Here is a 20,469-nt window from a genome sequence, read left to right on the forward strand (position 1 = left end):
TGGTCTTGGCATCCTCAGCTCTCTTTCGCGGGCCCACCTGGTGGCACCCCAGGGGACGCGGGCTCCGGAGAGGGGCGCGCGAGAGAGAGGCCGAGGCGGAGGCTCTGAGACGGTGTTTATTGGCTCCTTAGAAATCAGAGTCAGTAACAACTGTACAGAGGCCCCCACCTTCCGTGCGCCCACCCTTCCCCACTCCCGCCCGGTGGCCCCGGAAAAAGCAGCTTCATGTCGGCACAGGGAGAGACTCCTCTGGGATTCACAGTAACCAGAAACAAAAACGGAAATAAATTAAGTGATGTGGGGAAGGGGAGTAAAAGGGAGTCATGTTCCCCAAATCAGTGCATGAAGAGGGGTACCAGGGCCTGGAGCTGGGCTCCCACGGCTCCTCCCATCAGACGGAGTGCTGGGCCTCCAAACATGGAGCTGTGCCACTTGCCACCTACATCTGAGAGCCTGCCTACATGCTCCTGCGCGGCTGCCAAGCTCCAGCACCTGCGCATGCCACGAGTCACGGGAATGAGGTGGAGGCAGTCGCCAGAGTCCATGGGCCCGAGGCCCAACTGTGCTTGTAGTATTTGTGTCTCACCCCTCATTCCACCCGTACCAGCAGGGCATAGAGGAGTGTGGCCCCCTTCTCCTTAGTGACCCACTCAAGTTCGGCTGGACTGAAGTGAGGGTCAGGAGGTTCTCCAAGGGCAGCGGAAGGGGGTCCCGGGGTGTAGGAGCCAGGGTGCACACACACCTGGAACGCCACCTGAGCCTGGTGCGTCCGCTGGGATTTGGGGTCCCGGAATCTGTCAAACAGGAAAAAATAAGGGAGTGAAGCTTCTCTCCCTATCACCTCCCCCTTGCAAAGTCTGTTTCAACCACACAAGCCTTGCTGTACCTAGGAAATACTCCCGCCTTATAGGAACTTCACTCTAGCTGTTCTTTCTTTTTTTTTTTTTTTTTTTTTGAGACGGAGTCTGGCTCTGTCGCCCAGGCTGGAGTGCAGTGGCCGGATCTCAGCTCACTGCAAGCTCCGCCTCCCGGGTTCACGCCATTCTCCTGCCTCAGCCTCCCGAGTAGCTGGGACTACAGGCGCCCACCACATCGCCCGGCTACTTTTTTGTATTTTTTTTTTTTTTTAGTAGAGACGGGGTTTCAATGTGTTAGCCAGGATGGTCTCGATCTCCTGACCTTGTGATCCGCCCATCTCGGCCTCCCAAAGTGCTGGGATTACAGGCTTGAGCCACCGCGCCCGGCCATAGCTGTTCTTTCTACCTGAAACGTTCTTCCTCCCAAAGCCTGCTCAGCTACACCCTTCACTTCCTTCTTCAAGCCTTTGCTCGAATCTCTCCCACCTTCTTACGATGCCCACACCAACCACACTGCTGTCTCCTTCGCCCCACTCTTTCTTTGTTTCCATAGTCCTTACTTATTACCTTTAAAAATACTAAATACTGGCCGGGCACAGTGGCTCACGCCTGTAATCCCAGCGCTTTGGGAGGCCGAGGCGGGTGGCTCACGAGGTCAGGAGACCGAGACCATCCTGGCCAACATGGCAAAACCCTATCTCTACTAGAAAAATTAGCCAGGCTTGGTGGCACACGCCTGTAGTCCCAGCTACTCAGGAGGCTGAGGCAGGAGAATCGCTTGACCCCGGGAGGTGGAGGTTGCAGTGAGCCGAGATCACGCCACTGCACTCCAGCCTGGATGACAGAGCAGGACTCCGTCTCAAAAATAAATAAATAAATAATAAATACTTATTATGTATGAACATTATAGAGAGAAAAGGCAGAGGTTCCACAAGAGCAAGGTTCCTTTTCTTGCCCACTAGAAGAGTATATAAGTGGTATTTGTTCAATGAATGAAAAAAGGGCTGAGTTGGAGACTGGCAGCTAGCAAGAGGAGGTGAGAAAAGGGGAGGGCAAATCATGAAGACCCCAGTGACTGCGCTCAGGCCCTTTCATCTGAGCCCCTGGAGATCTCTCCCCACCCCTCCCAGTACTCACTGCACTTTGGAGGCCAGGGTCTCGGCCCCAGCATATTGAAGGGAGGGGGAAAGCAGCACAGGAGGCGGCTGCTCCTCCCGAGGAGGTGCACAGTTCTCGCCAGGCTCCTCAAACCCTACCCCAGGCTCTCCCTTCAAAGGACGGCAGCTCAAGATGGAAGCAGTACCTGGGAGGAGAACTGGGTCAAGATAGCCCTTTTTATTCCTCCACAGCCCCCCAGGCTCAGCCCACCTTGCATGGGCCTGCTCCCCAGTACCTGCTCCCAGCTCCCCTCGGTCCAGCACTCTCCGTACAGCTGCAACATTGCTCCCATGATAGGCCATGTGCCACTTCTTGGTTAGTGTCCCAGCCTCCAGGCGGGGATTCACTCTAGGAGGTGGACAAGCGGGGCAGATAGAACAAAGGACACTGGCTCCCCAGTGGAGGAGCTTCACGAGGCTCTTCCTTAGGCAGGAAGTTCCTGGCACTTCCTGGCTTTTCCTTAGACAGGAAGTTCTGTCACTTCTTCCATGCACCTTCTTGGGATCTCCATTTCTCCAGGGGGAAAACAGTAGGGGAAAGGCATGACCCTGCCCGTATGTACCTGAGGTTGAACCTGCACCAGCCAAAGGGCAGTGCGTATTCCCGGGGAGGCTCCCCTCTGCGCCTGTGGGCCTCGTCTCCTCGCAGCTTCCGGCAAGACTCACAGTAGCACAGGCTTCGCTTTGGCGGAGGCATGAAATAATCTTCTGCGGGACAGTAAGTAGCAGGCTTGGTGCTGTGGCTCCCACCCTTGATCTCAGCCACACTGGCACCCTTCAGCTGCTCTCTCCATGGCTCTGGGCCTGGCCCTGGGGATGAAGTCAGTTCTGGGGACCGGGACTCACCAGGAAGCAGCAGGAGTTCTCGGAAGCGAGAGCAAAGGGCATGGTACTCGCAGCTCTTTAGAGGACTAGTGGCGGGTGGTGGGCCCCAGCACACACTCTCTTTGATACCTGAGGGAGCAGAGGGGCACAGGTCACAGGAGTTAGGCTAGAAGGGTAGGGGCAGGGGAGTAGGGGCAGGAGCTGGGTCCCTTTGGGCTGGCACACCGTCCACCATGTCTGCTTTCTCCATGTCCCCTTGGGTTCCAGCACTTTTCCCACTGGCAGCCCCTGGCTCAGGGTTCACGATTGTCACCTGCAGGGGAGAGGATAGTCAGACAGAGCTTGGTCAGACCCCAGGGCCTGCTGATCCTGGAACAGAGACTTCCCCGTCCTGGACGGCCCAGACTCTTAGGCACCCCTCCTCCCTGCCCCCACTGCCACTAACCTGCTCACACTGCCCATAGAGGTCCACAAGCGCGTGGCAGGGCTGGGGCACATCTGGCACAGCTACCCCCTGGTCCACCCCATTAACGTGGAGATGCAGCCCCCCAGAGCTGTCCAGCCGCAGTCCCAGGATGGTGCCTTCAGGGCACGTGTCCAGATTCGGCCCAAACTTCTCACAAATCTGGGAGGAGAGACCGGCTGTCTTCCAGAGGTCACACTCCACCACAGCAGCCGTCCTGCCCTTTGCTGTGCTTCCTGCTGCCAGCGCCTTGGCTTTGCCTCCACGCTTGCCTGCTGCCGAGAGTCTCCTCCCGCTGCAGTTACCTAGAGCCCCTCCTCTTCCCCAAAACTGGCACATTCTCAATGGCAGGGACACCGCAGGAAGCAGCAGGCCTACAACTGACCAGGCAATGCCACTCACCCTTACCTGCCCATTACTGTCCCCCTTTTACACCTGCGGTCCTACCTCCAAGGCTAGGGGCCCACTTCTCCCTTCTGGCCAGCCCTTCCCTACACACAAGCCTGGTCCCACCCCTTCTCTATGGCTCCTACTCACCTTGAGACCGTTGTGGAAGACCCCACGGCCCCGCAGCAGCCAGGCTGCCCGTTTGAGGGCACAGGCAGAAGCAGGGAAGTTGAGCCTCTCAGGCGCGCAGGTGATGACTCCCAGGACAAGGGAAGATGTCCACTGTCGGTTTAGGAAATCTATCCGCACCTGGGGAAGAAGGAACTACTCTATAATCACAGCCTCCTGGGAAGAACCAGGCTCGCCCCCGCCCCCGCCAGGGAGGGAATACTGCACCTCCCAGAATGTGGCCTGGGATGCTGCCTTTTCTTATGCATGGAAGGACCAGAAAATGCAAATTTAGTTGTTTCCCTTTTTTTTTTTTTAAATAATAATAAAAAAAAGAACCATCAGCCGGCATGGTGGCCCACACCTGTAATCCCAGCACTTTGGGAGGCTGAGGCGGGTGGATCACCTGAGGTCAGGAGTTTGAGACCAGCCTGATCAACATGGTGAAACCCTGTCTCTACTAAAAATACAAAATTAGCCAGGCGTCGTGGCACATGCCTGTAATCCCAGCTACTCGGGAGGCTGAGGCAGGAGAATCGCTTGAACCCAGAAGGTGGAGGTTGCAGTGAGACGAGGTCGTGCCACTGCATTCTAGCCTGGGCAACAAGAGCAAAACTCCATCTCAAAAACAAAACAAAACCAAACCCTGTTTGAGCCGTGACCTTGCTGTTGCCTCTGTAACGATCTGTCAGGATTCTTATTCATAGGACTTCCTTCATCTAGCTAGCTTTTTTTTTTTTCTTTTTTTTGGATTCTTTATTCATAGGACTTCCTTCATCTAGCTAGCTTTTTTTTTTTCTTTTTTTTTAGAGACAAGATCTTGCTCTGTCTCCCAGGCTAGAGTGCGGTGGCATGATCTCGGCTCACTGTAACCTCTGCCCCCCAGGTTCAAGTGATCTTCCCACCTCAGCCTCCTGAGTAGCTGGGATTATGGGCTCGTGCCACCATGCCTGGTGAATTTTTATATTTTTTTGCAGAGACAGAGTTTCGCTATATTGCCCAGGCTGGTCGCAAACTCGTGAACTCAAGCGATCTGCCTGGTTTGGCCTCCAAAAGTTCTGGGATTACAGGTATGAGCCACTGTACCTGGGCTCATCTGGCTAACTTTGATATATCTTTCAGTTTGTAGCAAAAAGGCACCTTCTTCTGGAAAGCCCTCTCTGCTCCCACATATAGGATCAGGCATTTCCCTTGGACTCCTCCAGCCTGTCCCTACTGCTTCCCTCACCAATCGCCAGGTAGGGACTTCGTGGTAACTGACTGACAAACCCCATTACAGGCTATGAATAAAAGCCCAGAAAGCTCATCCAAGTGGTTTGCTTTCTTTTTCTCCACCCAAAAAGGCCTTTCTTCAGGAGGGTTGGCCATGGGTCACTGTGGAGCGAGAGGAGCTGGGGACAGGGAGGGAGAGCCCACCTGGACCAGCAGCTGGGGCACCAGAGGCTGGTTGATGACAACGATGCCCTGATTGTAGCTGGCCACCCGTGTGGCTGTACGGTTCCCATTAGACAAGAGGATATTCTTCCCGTGGTTCTCCAGGAACTCGAGAGTGGTGGGTATAATACCCACTTCATTCTGGCCCTGGTGTGGAGGAAGAGACTAAGCTGCATGGGTTGCCAATGCCAGGACCGACCCACCCCACTGGAGTTTGCACAGACCCTGAGTGTGAGCCTCCACCCAACAATCAGAGAACCCAAAAAAGGCCTGGCATCCAACGGCCCAGCAACTGCCCATCCACGCGCACTGCAGGCCATGCTGCAGCCTCTTACTCCCAGGCCATGCTCCTCGCCCTCGTCATCCTCCTCGCCCTCACTGCCGGTGTCTGAACTGGGGGAAGGAGGCTGGGTGCCTTCTGACTCCTCCAGCCTTGTGGAACTGACAATCGACACACTGCGGACTGGCCCGTAGAGATCCAACACAGCCCACACGTTCTGGGAGGCACACAAGACCCAGAAAAATCAGAGATCAGCGGAAGACCTCAACCATCCTCCCAAAACCCAAGGAAGCATTCAGGTCTACCTTGGCAATGCCAGTGGCTGCAGGCCCCATATCCTCTCCATCCACCAGGATGTGCATCGTGTCATCTGCCCCCCGACGAACACCCACGCGGCTCCCCACCTAGGACCAAGGTAGGACAAGGACAGATGATGCTCAGCCCACCCCTCCCTGCCACCGCCACTCCCAACCCCTCCCCTGTCCCTGGAGCCAGCCACCTCACCCCCAGCCTCTCTAGGTTCCGGCCATAGTTCATCCTCTGGAGCTGCCCATCACGCCTCACTTCACAGCTGGATACCATCCAAGTGGTCTTCGTCCGGAGCTCTGGCAGGGAAGGAGGCAGCCCTGGGCCACTGCCAACTGCTCCGGGTCCCATCTCCCCTGGGGCTAGTGTGGTCAGTCCCAGCCGCAGGGAACCTGCCCACTTCTCATCTAGCTCTTCCACTTTCACCTATGAGACAGAGACAAGATGAGCTGGCCCTGTCGCGATGGGCCTGGCAGCCCCTCTGTCACATCGCTACGGCCTACCTCAAAGACTTCCTCAGCCCTCAGCTCCTTGGTACTGAAGACAAGGCCATGAGCATAGCCAGCGGCACGCACCGCCCTCGTGCCATCCTCCTCTAGAGTGACATTCTTGCCGCAAGTACTGTGGAATCGGTGAGCCACGCCAGCCACTGTGAAAAGATGGCACCAGAGGAAGGGGTAGGACTGGGGCAGCAAGCTTCAGATGGAACAGAGCAAAGCTTTCAGATGAAACGAGATGGGGACACCAACGCCCCATCTGCCATCTGCCATTACTCCTCAGGGCCTCCTGACACCTTTATTGTATTTTTTTTTTTTGAGGCACGGTCTCGCTCTGTCACTCAGGCTGGAGTGCAGTGGCACAATCACGGCTCACTGCAGCCTCAACTTCCTGGGATCCAGCAATCCTCCCACCTCAGCCTCCCAAGTAGCTGGGACCACAGGTGCACGCCACCACAACTGCCTAAATTTTGTATTTTTGGTACAGACGGGGTTTCGCCGTGTTTCCCAGGCTGGTCTCAAACTCTTGTGCTCGAGCGGTCCACCCGCCTTGATCTCCCAAAGTGCTGGGATTACAGGCATGAGCTACTGCACCCAGCCCTGATACCTCTTTTCACCACAGCAAGACTCATTTCCAAACCTGGCATGCTCAGTTTATGGTGTCCTGGCCCCTTGGTGGCAGGGAAGTGTCCAGGCTCTAAGTACCAGGTGTAACCTCCCCCTTACTGGCTGCTTGCCACCATGGGCTGTCCCTTCCCTTGAGCTGGCAGCTACCCCAGCCAACTGTCTTTGCACAGCTGCTGTAACCTGGAAGCCCTACTCCTCAGGCGCACAGGAGGCAAGCAGAGCCCATCCAGCCCCCGCCCGGCTGCCGCACCTGGGGAGTGCAGTGGGAAGGACTTCTCGGTGGCAGTGTTGCTGGTCGCCAGGCTGTTGTCCATGGGGCCGGTGGCATTGGTGATGGACACTTGGACACACTGGCCATAGAGATCGACTACTGCATACACCTCTGGGGAGGAGAGGGAAGGTCAGAAGCCTGACAGCCAGGTGGTCTGGGCTGAGGGTGGCAGGCTGAAAGCCACATAGTCACCTTTACCCGGAGGCAGGCCCGAGCAGGCAGCGCCTTGGTCCTGGCCATTGATGAAGTAGTGCAGGTCGCCCTTGGCAGTTCGCATCATGCCAATGCGTGCACCTGTGCCCAGCGCATCCAGGTCACACCCATAATTGTTGCGCATTGTGTTACCGTCTTGCATGATGGCTGTACCACTGGGGGAATGGCAGAAGGGGTGAGTCAGCCTGCCAGCTTCAACTTCACATTGGCCCCCGCCCACTCTCTGCCTGTCAGAACCTTCCAATGCCTTGGGCTGGGGTCTTGATCTGGGTGTAAGGCCCAGTCCTATCTCCTTTATCCCTGGGATCCCCTCAGGGAAAAGCAAGAACTACCTAAGATGAAGGAGGACTGAGCCCCTGTGGGCCTGAGCAGGGCTTCCCAGAATCCAAGAGAGGGGACAGGCAGATCCCCTAGGTCTGTCACTGCCCACAGCCACCATAGGCCGAAACCTTGCTTCCCTGATCCCAGCCAGCTCCACCCAGCCCCAAGCTGGCCCCCAAAGCAGGAAGCCCAACCTCAGCATCCATGTGTCATAGTCAATGTCTGTCATGGTGTTGGGGAATTCCAGGTCTTCAGGCCGAATAGCAGTCACTCCTGGGAGGAGGCAGAGGTAAGTCAAGGCCGATCCCCCAAGGCACAGACATCCAACGGCCCCCAACACACACAGACGCCCCTCACCAGCCTCAATGGAGCCTGACCAGCGGTCCACCATCTTCTGAATGACAATTTCAAACAGCTCTCCATCCCGCAGGGCCCTGCCAGGGAGACTGGTGATCAGAGAGGCTCTACGTGGGTGGCTGAGGCTGGGCAGGAGGAAGGTGGGGACATGAAAGTTGAGAGACTGACCGGTTGGAGATGACGATGGCGTCATTAAACTCGCTGCGACAGTTGTGGCGGAGGGCAGTGCGGCCCCCATTGGTGATGACTGCATTACTGCCGTGCAGCTGGTGGAAGCGCAGGTCAGAGCCCCCTGCCCCTGAGGATGGAGAGCTTGGAGACACCTGGTTATTCCCCTCAGGAAGTGATTCAGGAACTGGAGACACCTCTGTAAAAGTGGACATCATCACCCATTAGATCTCTAAGTGTCTCTCAGACCTCCCAAGGCCACCCTAACCCCCGGCCCCAGCCTAGCCTGGCCCTCACCCACGTCGTCCACAATGGTGGCCTGGGCCGCCTGGCCATAGAGATCGACGACAGCATAGACGCCCGGGGGCACGTTCCAGGCAGCAGGGCCCTGAGTCATCCCATTGACAAAGAAGTGGAGAGTCCCGTCCTCCCGCCGTACCACGCCCACCGTGTCCCCTGCCTTGGAAGAAGGGGGTGCTGAAGTGAGGAGTCAGGCAGAGTTCCTGCCGGGGCTGGTCCTGCATCAGCCCTGTGGTGTTTGTGATGCCCGCTGCGGCCGCCAGGCGGCGCACCCACTTTCCCACCTTGAGGCGGTCCAGGTTGTGCCCGTATTCATCCAGGATGGTCGTCCCATTGTGCATCACCCCATTCCCAGTCATCATCCAGGTCCCTGGGAGGACAAGGAGCAGTAGAGGACATGAAGGGAAAGGAAGGGCTCCTCTCCTTTCCATAGCAGCCCCCACAGAACTCCTGAGCCCACAGCCCATCTTGCCTTTTTTTTTGACGACTAGCTTTCTTCCCTGAGCAGGACAAGAAAACTCTGCAGCTTCCAAGACAGCCGCAGCCCTGCCCACGGGGCACTCTCTAGCCACTGAATGAGTTGTCACAAGAGTGACAAGTGAAAAAGAAGCTGGAGAACAAGTGCCAGGGCTTTGGGGACAGCTTCCCCCCAAAACCCTGTCCTGGCCCTGCCCTTCCTGGGAGCTCACCAGAGCGCAAGTTGGTCATGGTGGAGGGCAACTGGAGGTAGGCAGGGTTGTGGGTGGTGACACCAATTTCAATGGAGCCAGCCCATTTGTCCACCATCTTGTCGATGCGCACCTGGAACACCTCTCCATCCCGCAGGGCTCTGCTGCTCAGCACCACGCCATGATTGAAGTCATCGGTGGCACTGAGGGAACAGCAAGTGGAGAGTCAGATCCCCAACACACGCTCTCAATGTGCCAAGGCTTAGCCCAGCAATGCCTGCCAACATTCACGGCCCCAAGCCAAAGAACTCAACCTCAACCTCCAGGAAGCTGCCCCCGCCAGGCTCCCTCTGCCTTCTACTTCGGTGCCCTGCCCCCCTCCCATTAGAACCCCTTCTTCAGGCTTCTCCCCACCCCATGGGCCATACTGGGGCCTCAGGGCAGTGCGTCCCTCGTGGGTGATGGCTGCCTTCTGCCCACAGTTGGGGTGGAAGAGCAGGCGCTCAGGTTCTGCCTGAGCGGCAGGGGCAGCACGGCGGAGAGCGCCCTCGGGGGACAGCGCCCGCAGGATGGCGTTGTTGCGGCGGAGACGGTCACTGTGGTTGTTATTGTGGACGATGGTCACCTTCACAGCCATCCCGTACAAGTCCACCACGCCATACACCACTGGGGGCGTCAAGGGGGTTGCCACTCCTGTTGCAGGAAGGTTCGGGGGTGTGGGAGTGGGCAGGGAGAATGAGGGGAGAAAGTCAAACACGGAGACCAAGCACCACAGAGAAGCAGGAGGATGAAGTACAGCCCCCAGTCCCAGCCTCACCGAAAGCCCCAGCCCAGAGGCCCTCTCTGAGCGACCCTTACCCTGATCGATACCATTAATGAAGAAGTGCAGGGCAGAGTTGGACTTCCTTGTGAGGCCAATGTGGTCACCCTCCTACTCAAAGAAGACAAATAGTTCAGAGGAGCCCCGAGGCCTGCCGAGCACCCCACCCCACACAGGAACAACTCTAGAAGGTATTCGCCAGAGTCTCAGACCATCCTGGAGGACAGGTCCTGGGTCCTTGTTTTCCAGACATGACAATTTCTACACTTCCTCAATGCTCCACGTGAGTCAGGCACTGAGTTAAACCACCTCACAGACATCAGCTTCTACAAGTCTCAGCCTATGGAATAAGTACTACTTGTAGGCCCATTTTAGAGATTGCAGGGGCTGGGGGAGCAATGAAAGAGGATAAGCTTCTTGCCTCGGTTCGCCACTACAAATGGGAAAACAGTAAGAGGAATTCAACCATCTGACTCCAAAATCTGAGTGCTGAACTCTTGGGCAACTCTGCCTTCCCGGAAGGAACCTTTAGGTAGAAGATACAGGGACTGGCTCTAGGTCACACAGGAGACCCTGCTTGGTGCCCTGGCAGGGTCACAGAGTACCTGTGGCTCTGCTGGAAAGTGGTCCAAGGATCTGTGCGCCACCCTCACCTGCAGCTCATCCAGACTGAATTCGCAGTACTCCCGGCGGGTGCCCTTGCCATTGGTCAGGATCCCACAGCCGCTCATCATGATGGTGCCTGGGTGATGGTGGACACTCGGGTTCAAGTACGGGGCTTCCTTCCCCTCAGCAACACCAGGCCTGCACCCCCGCCCCTGCCCAGGGCTGGTACCTGACTGGAGGTTGGTCATGGTGGCTGGGTACTCCAAACTGTTGGGGTTGTGGGTGGTGACCCCAATCTCAATGGAGCCTGACCACTTATCAACAAGCTTATCGATACGGATCTGGCATTGAGGGACAGAAGGGAGAAGCAGGGAATGTAAATGCAGAAAGAGACGTTCAGCCCTTGGTTCTTCCCCAGGGCCCACCCTCCTAGCGCCAATGATCGAGCCCTATCTTTAGCTCCCAGGGGTAAGGCGCCAACCAGACCACAGGACTTTGCACACCTCAAACATCTCATTGTCCCGAAGTGGGCGGTTGGTCATGACAACCCCATTGTTGAATTCGTCCAGGGGCCGCCGGCGCTCAGCCGTCTTATTATTGTTGCTGAGTTTGATGAGGGTTCCGCACTTTTCATGAAAGAGCAGGGCGTCGTTGGAAGTGAGAATGGGCGAGGTGGCAGCACCACTAGACCCCAGGCCTTCCCCTGCTGGCGGGGAGCTCAGGTTCACATTCAGAAGCCCTCCATTGTAGGCAGACAGGATGGTGTTGCTCACCACCTCAGACAGCTCCATGCTGGCAAAGTCTACAGCAGCAGGATGGAAGAAGCAAGCTGGGAAGTTGGGATGAGGCTCTATACCCCCAGACCAGGTGCCTCTCTCCCTGCCCCTTCTCCTGAGGGCCCTCCCTTGTCCACCTCACTTCCCACTCCCCTTCCCAGGGCCTCCCCAAAGCCCTCACCATTATGCGACTCAAGGCTGTTAGGAAACGTCTCCGGCCGGGCCTGCGCTGGGGACACCATGAAGGCTGGGGACCAGGTGGGATGGGAGGGGAATAAGGGTTCAGTCCCTGCTTCAGGGCCCATAGCCAGGAGACGCCCCCCCCCATCCTCTAGCTCCTGCTTTCCCATTCAACAGACTTGGGGATCAGGGTGGCCCTGCCCACACCCAGCCTGTCTTGTCACTGTATTTCCCCCATTCTGTCCCCACCCCACCACCACTGCCCTAGCCGTGTTCTCACCTTCATCAGCAGAGGTAACCTGTTCAGCCAAGGCAGAGTCTTCAGTGGGGGCCAAGGGCTCAAGGGGAGGTGTGGGGATGGGAGTAGGGGGGCTGAAACCTGGTTCAGGGGGTAGCACAGTGATCTGGGTGCACTTGCCATAAAGGTCCACAACGGCCCAGACACGAGGGGGCAGGCCTGTGGCGGCCACACCGCAATCCCGCCCATTCACCCAGAGCCGAAGCTCCCCAGCAACTGTGCGCTCCACACCCACGCGGTCCCCTTCGCCAAGCTGGTCCAGGTCCTGACCATACTCCTCCAACACAGAGCGTCCATCTCTCAGCACAGAGCAGCCCGACACTACCCATGAGCCCCCCTTCAGCCCCGTGGCACTGCTTGGAAAGTCCAGCACACTGGGGTCCAGCGCTGTCACCCCGATCTCAATGGAGCCACTCCAGGAGTTGACCTGGGATAGGGGTATTGGACAGGGACTTAGAATGGGCCCCCCTCCATTCCACAGGCCACCATATCTTCCCACCTCTCAGACAGCTAGCTGGCTTTCTGTCTCTTGGAACACTAATCCACAGATGCAGACAGTGATTTTCTGGACTCTGTCTCGGAAATTATTTGGGCTTTCCTTTAACAACTCTGCTCTCTACTCAGTGTTTACTACACCACTCCTTTCCAAGCCAAGCACGAATTCCTTGGTTCCAGACTCCTGCCTCCTCTAACTTCCCTAGTATCTATGGGTCTCCAACCATCCAAATTCACCTACTTCCTATACCCACACCTCTTGCTCTTGTGTATCATTCATTCCCTTCCCCTGGCCTAATTCTCTCCAAGGATCGGGCTCTACCCAGATTTAACCTCCTCCCCAGTTCTTTTTCTGTGAGCCTGACCTCTTCACTGAATCACACACACCTCCCTCACCCTGGATTATTTCTCCTCACCTATCTTTCTGGCACAGCCTGTGAGTGTGTCATTCAGTGGTTTGTTCTTTTTTTTTTTTTAGACAGTCTCACTCACTCTGTTGCCCAGGCTGGAGTGCAGTGGCATGATCTCGGCTCACTGCAACCTCTGCCTTTTGGGTTCAAGCCATTCTCCTGCCTCAGACTCCTGAGTAGCTGGGATTACAGGTGCGCGCCACCATGCCTGGCTAATTTTTGTATTTTTAGTAAAGACGGGGTTTCACCACGTTCGCCAGGCTGGTCTCGAACCCCTGACTCTAGTGATCCGCCCACCTCGGACTCCCAAAGAGCTGGGATTAGGTTTGTTCGTTCCTTGGTATCTTTCTTCACTTGTCATCACATGTCTGACATCTCTCCATCCTCCATGCCCAAGAAATTGTACCAGGAGGTCTGTTCCCAGCCATTCTAGTGGGTTAGCCCTCGTGTCCCTTCCCTGGTTCTGGATCTTGAAAACACTCAAGCTCTTAATGTCTTCTTCAAACTGAATGTTTCTGCTTCACGCTGTCTTCCTGTCCGCCCCCTGGTGCTCTATGTTCTTTCTGTTCCCTCTCGGTGCCCGGCGATGTGGGCTACCCTGGCTGTCCTACCCCGTCTCCCTCTAGTCCCCTCCCACCACCCTCCACATCTCGGTTCCGCGGTACCAGCGCTGCACCTTGCGGTCGATGCGGACGGTGAAGATGCGTCCATCGCGCAAGGGTTCTCGGCTCAACACCAGCCCGTGGTTAAACTCCTGGCCCGGCTGCTGCCGCCGCGCTGTACGCCCACAGGCCGACAGGCTCACCAAGCGCCCAGTGCGCGGGTGCAGCTCCCCGCCGCTGCCCAGACCCCCGTTGGACCCCGGTCCTGAGCCGCTCCCGCTGGGTCCCCCACCCCCGCCCGGCCCCGGTCCGGGGCCTCCCCCAGAGCCCCCACTCCCACCCGACCCCGCCGCCATCTCCGCTGACACCGGGGCAGCGCGACAGCCGCGCTTGGCGGCACCGTGGCAACCGCGGCGGGCAGACACTCTGAGGGATACGACCAGGGCCTGAGGCCAGGTATGCTTTACGGCACTGCCGGGCAATGAAGCAGCCCGTGCTAGGAGCTGGGGACGACCACGGTGAGAAGGACGACGGGGTCGGGAGCCTCGCTTTACGGCATAGCGAGGTGATGGACTGGCTCCGAGGGGGACGAAGACTTGGGCAGGGAGCTTTTGCGACAGTGGGAGGAAGACACGCCCACCGCAGGCATCTTTACGACGGTGGGGTACAGGAGCCCAAACACTTTCTGCTTTGCGACAGCGGCACCGACCACCCTGCCCTCGCTAGGGGGAGGTGGCACCTTGAAGCACTCATTTTACGGCAAGAGGGGGGGTTATCTCCCTTCGGGATGCACGCTCCAAAGCAGCGTGAGCCGAGTCTGGAGGACCCAGAGAAGCGGTAGTGAAAGTCTAAGTGAAAGTCTCTGCCCGCCACCCCACTGAGACCGAAGTGTCTTGTGACAGCGCCGCAATCCTTCCACTTTGCCTCACACCTCTCCTGATTGGCTGAGCGAGCCGACTGGCGGGGATGGGGGAAGCTCGTTGATGATTAAGTCAAGCCCAGCCTTAACTCCAACTCAACCAAACTATTCCATGTTAAGGCCACAAAGAGTCTAGAGAAGCCCCGACAGGCAGTTTCAAGCGACAGCGCTGACGACCCCAAAAGATCTCCCCTAGAGCTATTCACAAGCCCCCAGCCCACCTCCCCGACGCTCACGCTCAGGCTTGAGGACCGTGACGTCACAATCGAGGCTTCTTGCCCCCGGGCCTGGTCCCCTGACTGGGATTGGCTGGTTTGGATGAGGGTGGTGATGGAGAAGGGCGGGAACAAATTGCCCAGACAAAGACAGTCTTTGGGTGGGACACAAAAGAAAGGGGCGAGCGGAGGGACCCCCAGCCCGAGTCTCTATATAGCCTTGATTCCGCCCCCCGCAGCTCGGGAGCGGGGGAGAGGTGGACCCGGGACTGAGCCCGAGCATCCCCCGCCGGCAGCGGTGGGGGCGGGGCTACGTGGAGCCGGGAGGCGGGGCAGGATCGCTGAGAGCGGCCCCCAGGTGGGGCTATGGAGAAACTAGAGTCCCTAGGGGCGGGTGGCGGCCTCAACCGGGATTGCCCCTGGAGGGGCAGCCACAGGAGTTCCCGCAGCGGTCAGAGGAGCTGAGGCAGGCGCTGGGCAGCCCTCCGGAGTAGTCCTGTTTCACGGTTCTGGGCCCCGCGTGCACTCCAGGGTCTCCGTATCTCGCGGTACTGGTTCAAGCTGGCCCTCCGGGGGGATAGTGGTCCTTGGTTCCAGGCCCAGTCAGCACCTAGGGGAGGTTGTGAGCCACAGCCTTGGGTCTGGCACAAACCCTGGTGGATTCAACATCCCCGAGCCTCGAACCAGTGTATCCAGGGCTTCCAGCCCCGGGCCTGGGGGGCCTATAGGGCAAGAGGTAAACAGCCCCGGGTGCAGTCTGCACTGTGGATCAACTTGCTCTAACCCCCAAAACTCCCAACAGGACCGGCCCCGGAGCATCCTACGAAAGAACAGCTCCAACTTGATGCAAAAATCCCCCAATGTAGAGAAGTAAGGAGCCCAGCTCTGTGGGCAGGCAGCCCAGAGTCGGGAGGGTTCAGGACACTGGAGGATCAGAGCCAGAAGGAAAGGGGCAGAGCCTTAAGAACGAAGAGTTAGAGTAGGTGAGGGCAATTGAGTCAGAAGTCCGAGGTTCCAGGCCTTCGGGAGAAGAGCAGGTGCCCCATAAACCTGGCTGCACAGGACTGTGGTTATCATTAAGTCTGACCCCATCCCCAGCCTCAACAAGAGGGTATAAGAAAACTGTTTTGAGGCCCGGTGTGGTGACTCACGCCTGTAATCCTAGCACTTTGGGAGACCAAGGCGGGCAGATCATCTGAGGTCAGGAGTTTGAGACCAGCCTGGCCAACGTGGTGAGACCCCATTCCTACTAAAAATACAAAAATTAGCCGGGCATGGTGGCAGGCGCCTGTGATCCCAGCTACCTGGAAGGCTAAAGCAGGAGAATGGGTTGAACCGGGGAGGCGGAGGTTGCAATGAGCTGAGATCACACCATTGCACTCCAGCCTGGGAGACAGAGCAAGACTCCATCTCAAAAAACAAACAACAACAAAAACTCTTTTGAAGGCCACGCACGGTAGCTCACGCTTGTAATCCCAGCACTTTGGGAGGCCGAGGCAGGCAGATCACAAGCTCAGGAGTTCGAGACCAGCCTGACCAAACAGTGAAACCCCATTTCTACTAAAAATACAAAAATTAGCCAGGCGTGGTGGTGTGTGCCTGTAATCCCAGCTACTCAGGAGGCTGAGACAGGAGAATCACTTGAACCCACGAGGCCAAGGTTGTAGTGAGCAGTGATCGTGCCACTGCACTCCAGCCTGGTCAACAGAGTGAGACTCCGTCTCAAAAACAAAAACAAAAAACAAACAACTGTTTTGAATGACTGGGAAAATGAGGGAGACCTATAAGGAGGGGGGTCACTAGAAGGTCCAGCCCCAGAAGCAAGCCTCAGCATTGGGATTAGATGAATATCCTGGCCACCTACCTCCCTGCTGACAAGGACTCTGGATTTATGACAGTGGATGAGCCCAACAGTCCTTACCACAGGTGCTAAGCCCTCAGCCCCAACCCTTCAGTCCAGAGATGATTCTCTGTTTAAAGGAGGGGACAGGTGGAGGAGGCAGAGAGAGCTTTAGGGACTGGATACTGCCTGACCCCCCACCTCCCAGCGCTGCTTCCCCGTCCTCTGCAGGCTGCAGGACAGTTTTGAGGACCTCTCTGCTGGTTCCTCCTGCTCAGTGAATCCTGGAGTGCTGGCAGAGAGGTGAGAGTCCTGCCAGAGAGCAGCCGGGGTGTGGGACCTCTTTCCTCCCTTCAGCCCTGAATTCAGGTCTGCAGCTGGTCTGCTTTTTGACACCCACAATGGGAGTTGCTACAATTTCCATCAGGCCTGGATGAGGGCGGGGGTCCGCCAATTTGGCCTCGTTTACCACCTGTCCCCATTGCTATTTTCTTCTCTCGATGCCCCCACTAGTCTCCTACCCCTTCAGGATTGCCATGACGGACAGTATCTGCCCCAGGTTCCGCCAGGACTGTGCTGACAGGAGCTCAGGGCCTGCAGACAACTTTTGCAAGACACATGATGTAGGGTCCAGCCCTACGGAGCTTAGCAAGTGTTCTCCCTGTGTACGGAGACGAGAGATTGTAATAAATTAAGACACAAGACAAAGAGATAAAGAGAAAGCAGCTGGGCCTGGGGGACCACTACCATCAAGACGCAGAGACCAGCAGTGGCCCCGAATGGCTGGGCGCGCTGATATTTATTACAGGCAGGGTAAGGAGGGTGAATCTTCTAAGTGATTGACAAGGTGAAGCAAGTCACGTGATCACAGGACGGGGGGCCCTTCCTTTTAGGTAGCCGAAGTAGAGACAGAGAAGGCAACATACGTCAGTGTTTTCTTCTATGCACTTATAAGATCAAAGACTTTAAGACTTCCACTATTTCTTCTACCACTATCTACTACAAACTTCAAAGAGGAACCAGGAGTACGGGAGGAACATGAAAGCGGACAAGGAGCATGACCATTGAAGCACAGCACCACAGGGAGGGGTTTAGGCCTCCGGATGACTGCGGGCAGGCCTGGATAATATCCAGCCTTCCACAAGAAGCTGGTGGAGCAGAGTGTTCCCTGACTCCTCCAAGGAAAGGACACTCCCTTTCGCAGTCTGCTAAGTAATGGGTGTCTTCCCAGGCACTGGCGTTACCGCTTGACCAAGGAGCCCTCAAGTGGCCCTTATGCGGGCGTGACAGAAGGCTAACCTCTTGCCTTCTAGGTCACTTCTCACAATGTCCCTTTAGCACCTGACCCTACACCCGCCGGTTATTCCTAGGTTATATTAGTAATGCAACAAAGAGTAATATTAAAAGCTAATGATTAATAATGTTTATAATAATGACTGATAATTGTCCATGATCATCTCTATATCTAATTTGTGTTATGACTATTCTTATTCTAACTATTTTCTTTATTATACTGAAACACTTTGTGCCTTCAGCCTCTTGCCTCAGCACCTAGGTAATCCTTCTCCCACAACATGAGATGAAGGGTTGGGGATTGAATGGAAAGGGGGAGGTGGAGCGAGTCTTTGGGAAGAGTGCGGTGGGAAAGCCAGGCTCTCACCACAGTCACAGAGTCCAATGACTTTGACAAGCGCCGCAAGGCACACTATGACAAAGGGAAGTTTCTCAAGGCTGAGAAAAACTGGCCCTTGGAGGATGAAGAGGACAGCAATGGTGGTATCAGTATCAGCGGTGGCAGTCAAGGTGTGATGCTGGACCCAGAGCCCAGGCCTGTGCAGAGAGGCTGGGCAGGAGATCCAGCCAGAGGAGCCAAAGAGGAGCCAGGCCTGGTCCCCCAGAAGCACATCCTTGAAGCCCAGGGTTAGCGACGGGAGGGCTCCAGGGACTAGAGGGAGTTGTATTCCAGAGCCCGTTCCTCACTTTTCTACCACAGTCTGTCTTCCTCAGTGGCCATCAGCCCAAGACTCTGCTGCCTGACAGGGAGGTAATGCTGGGAAGTGACCAGGGAAGAAAGAGGGCAGCTGGAGAAAGGACCCCATTCAGGATAGCCCCCAGAGATTACTGGGTGTTGAGGAACAGAAAGTCTGACTGGGGGCTGGTTTGTTGGCCAGGCCGGGTGGTTCACTTCCATAATCCCAGCACTTTGGGAGGATTGCTTGAGGCCAGGAATTCAAAAACCAGCCTGGGCAACATAGGGAGACCTCGTCTCTCCAAAAAAAAAAAATGGTTTTTCACTAGCCAGGCATGGTGGCGTGCACCTGTAGCCCAGACTACCGGGGAGGCTAAGGTGGGAGAATATAGTCTGAGCCTGGAGTTTGAGGCTGCCGTGAGCGATGATGGCACTACCACCCTCCAGCCTGAGTAACATAGCAAGATCTTGTCTCAAAAAATAAATAAAAAATAAACAAAAGTCCGAGACAACCATGGGGGGAGGTGGAGCGGTCACTGAAGTTTTTCTCAAATGGGAAGGGTAAGAGAAGTCAGTGAGATGAGGATCTGGGGCCTGAGCTTCTCCCCCTCTGGTGAGGGCCCATGACAGACACCTGGGAGGCATGGATATACCAGATGGCCGGAAGACTTGGATTCATTTGGTTGATTCCTCAGATTCCTCCACCTACAGAAATCAGTGCCTCCCCCCACCAGCTGTGGCTACCATCATATTGGGGCAGGAGATTGCTCTGCAGCACAAGGAGTATTATGGCAAAGGACTATACCTGAGGTCCTGCTCCCACCCAGAGCTTGTGGAGGACATAGAAGATGAGCATCAGGATGGTGACAGCCTGGGCAGGCCAGCCTAGGGGGCAGGAGGGCTGGGAACCCACAGCCTGATGGGTACCCCAGCCCTGATCCCTGATTCTAGGCTCCACAAGCTTGACCTAGGTGATTGAGAACGCTGTAAGCACTGAGGTCCACCTACTGGACCACATGGGAGTCCCCTTTAGGGATCACAAGGCCACAGAGAGCTCCCTGATGGTGACAGTGACACCACTGCAGCCTGTTGAGGGCACCAGGCCGCTATCTCTGTGGGACTGTCTCTTGGCCAGCTCCCATCTCCCAGCCCTCCAATTATTTCAGGCCAGTGCATCGGCAACAGGTGGAAGGAGAGGCCCTGGACAGCCTCGAGTCCAAGGTCCACATTGGACAGGAGAGGAACCAGGGAGATTCAGAAGGGGTTGAGACCCCCTCCAGCTTGGCACCACCCACTGGCTCCATGCCTCCTCCTTAACTCCTCTCTGCCACGCCACCCCACTCCAGGTATTTCTCTGTCCTTCAAAGACAGTGAGTCTCAAATGGTATCCAGCTGGTGGCTAGGGGGCTGAGCTGGCAAAGCCCAGGGAGTTCAGAAAGGGAGAGTGGAGCAACCCCAACCCCTCAAGCCAGAACAAGCACAGCCTGACAGACTAAGCCTGGGCAGAGGCAAGGGGATGCTCGCACTGGCCAGGGAGGTAGAGGAGCTGAGTGGGGAGGTTCTAGGGGATTCAGGGTCACATGAACAAGATCCCATGCCTGCTACAAGAAAGCCATGAACTCAAACTCTTCTCTCCAGATGAAACCCTGGGACTTTGATGGACTCAAGAAAAGGAAAGCAAACAATGGAAACGGGCTGGTTGGGGGCAGCGTGGGGGCAACCTTCCCCTCCTGGCCACCCTATGAGTGGACGATCAAGAGCAGAAGAGCAAGGGTCTGGGAGCTGTGAATCGGGTGCTCAGGCTGGGCCTGCTCAGTCGTTGAGGAGAGGGGAGGAGGAAGGGGAGTTCACACACAGGAACTATGAATATGAGGGCAGAGCGAAGAAAGCTGGGAGCAGTCCGGGGCACTGGACTCCACAGGAGCCTAGCATCACGAGAAGGCCCAAGCTGCTGCAGGATGACAATGAGTGATGCAATTAATTTAGTGAACCAGCTGGGCACAGTGGCTCGCGCCTGTAATCCCAGCACTTTGGGAGGCT

The 20,469-nt window shown here is 56.5% G+C and overlaps 1 protein-coding gene across 3 annotated transcripts; it reads right to left on the reverse strand.

Moving 5' to 3' along the window:
• Positions 1–298: 298 nt before the first annotated feature.
• On the reverse strand, positions 299–14,031 carry NEURL4 (neuralized E3 ubiquitin protein ligase 4). Of its 3 annotated transcripts, none has more exons than XM_008010111.3 (29): positions 13,561–14,031; positions 11,962–12,406; positions 11,683–11,748; positions 11,229–11,527; positions 10,955–11,066; positions 10,773–10,861; positions 10,158–10,230; positions 9,728–9,992; positions 9,321–9,502; positions 8,916–9,001; positions 8,629–8,791; positions 8,332–8,530; positions 8,164–8,240; positions 8,001–8,079; positions 7,471–7,640; positions 7,252–7,383; positions 6,381–6,526; positions 6,076–6,303; positions 5,877–5,975; positions 5,627–5,788; positions 5,274–5,438; positions 3,840–3,998; positions 3,285–3,464; positions 3,065–3,152; positions 2,861–2,968; positions 2,578–2,722; positions 2,251–2,363; positions 1,995–2,160; positions 299–794 (listed from the first exon to the last, which is right to left on the reverse strand). In XM_008010111.3, the coding sequence occupies exons 1-29, from the start codon at positions 13,840–13,842 to the stop codon at positions 590–592; spliced, it is 4,683 nt and encodes a 1,560-aa protein (XP_008008302.3). In that variant the 5' UTR covers positions 13,843–14,031; the 3' UTR covers positions 299–589. The 3 variants fall into 3 exon arrangements, with proteins under 3 accessions (XP_008008302.3, XP_008008301.3, XP_072860770.1); XM_008010110.3 differs by having other exon boundaries at positions 7,465–7,640; XM_073004669.1 differs by lacking the exons at positions 11,962–12,406; positions 13,561–14,031 and having other exon boundaries at positions 7,465–7,640; positions 11,683–11,935.
• Between the last annotated feature and the right edge of the window lie 6,438 nt (positions 14,032–20,469).

This window comes from Chlorocebus sabaeus, chromosome 16, assembly GCF_047675955.1.
Source record: "Chlorocebus sabaeus isolate Y175 chromosome 16, mChlSab1.0.hap1, whole genome shotgun sequence".
NCBI classification, from domain to species: Eukaryota; Metazoa; Chordata; class Mammalia; order Primates; family Cercopithecidae; genus Chlorocebus; species Chlorocebus sabaeus.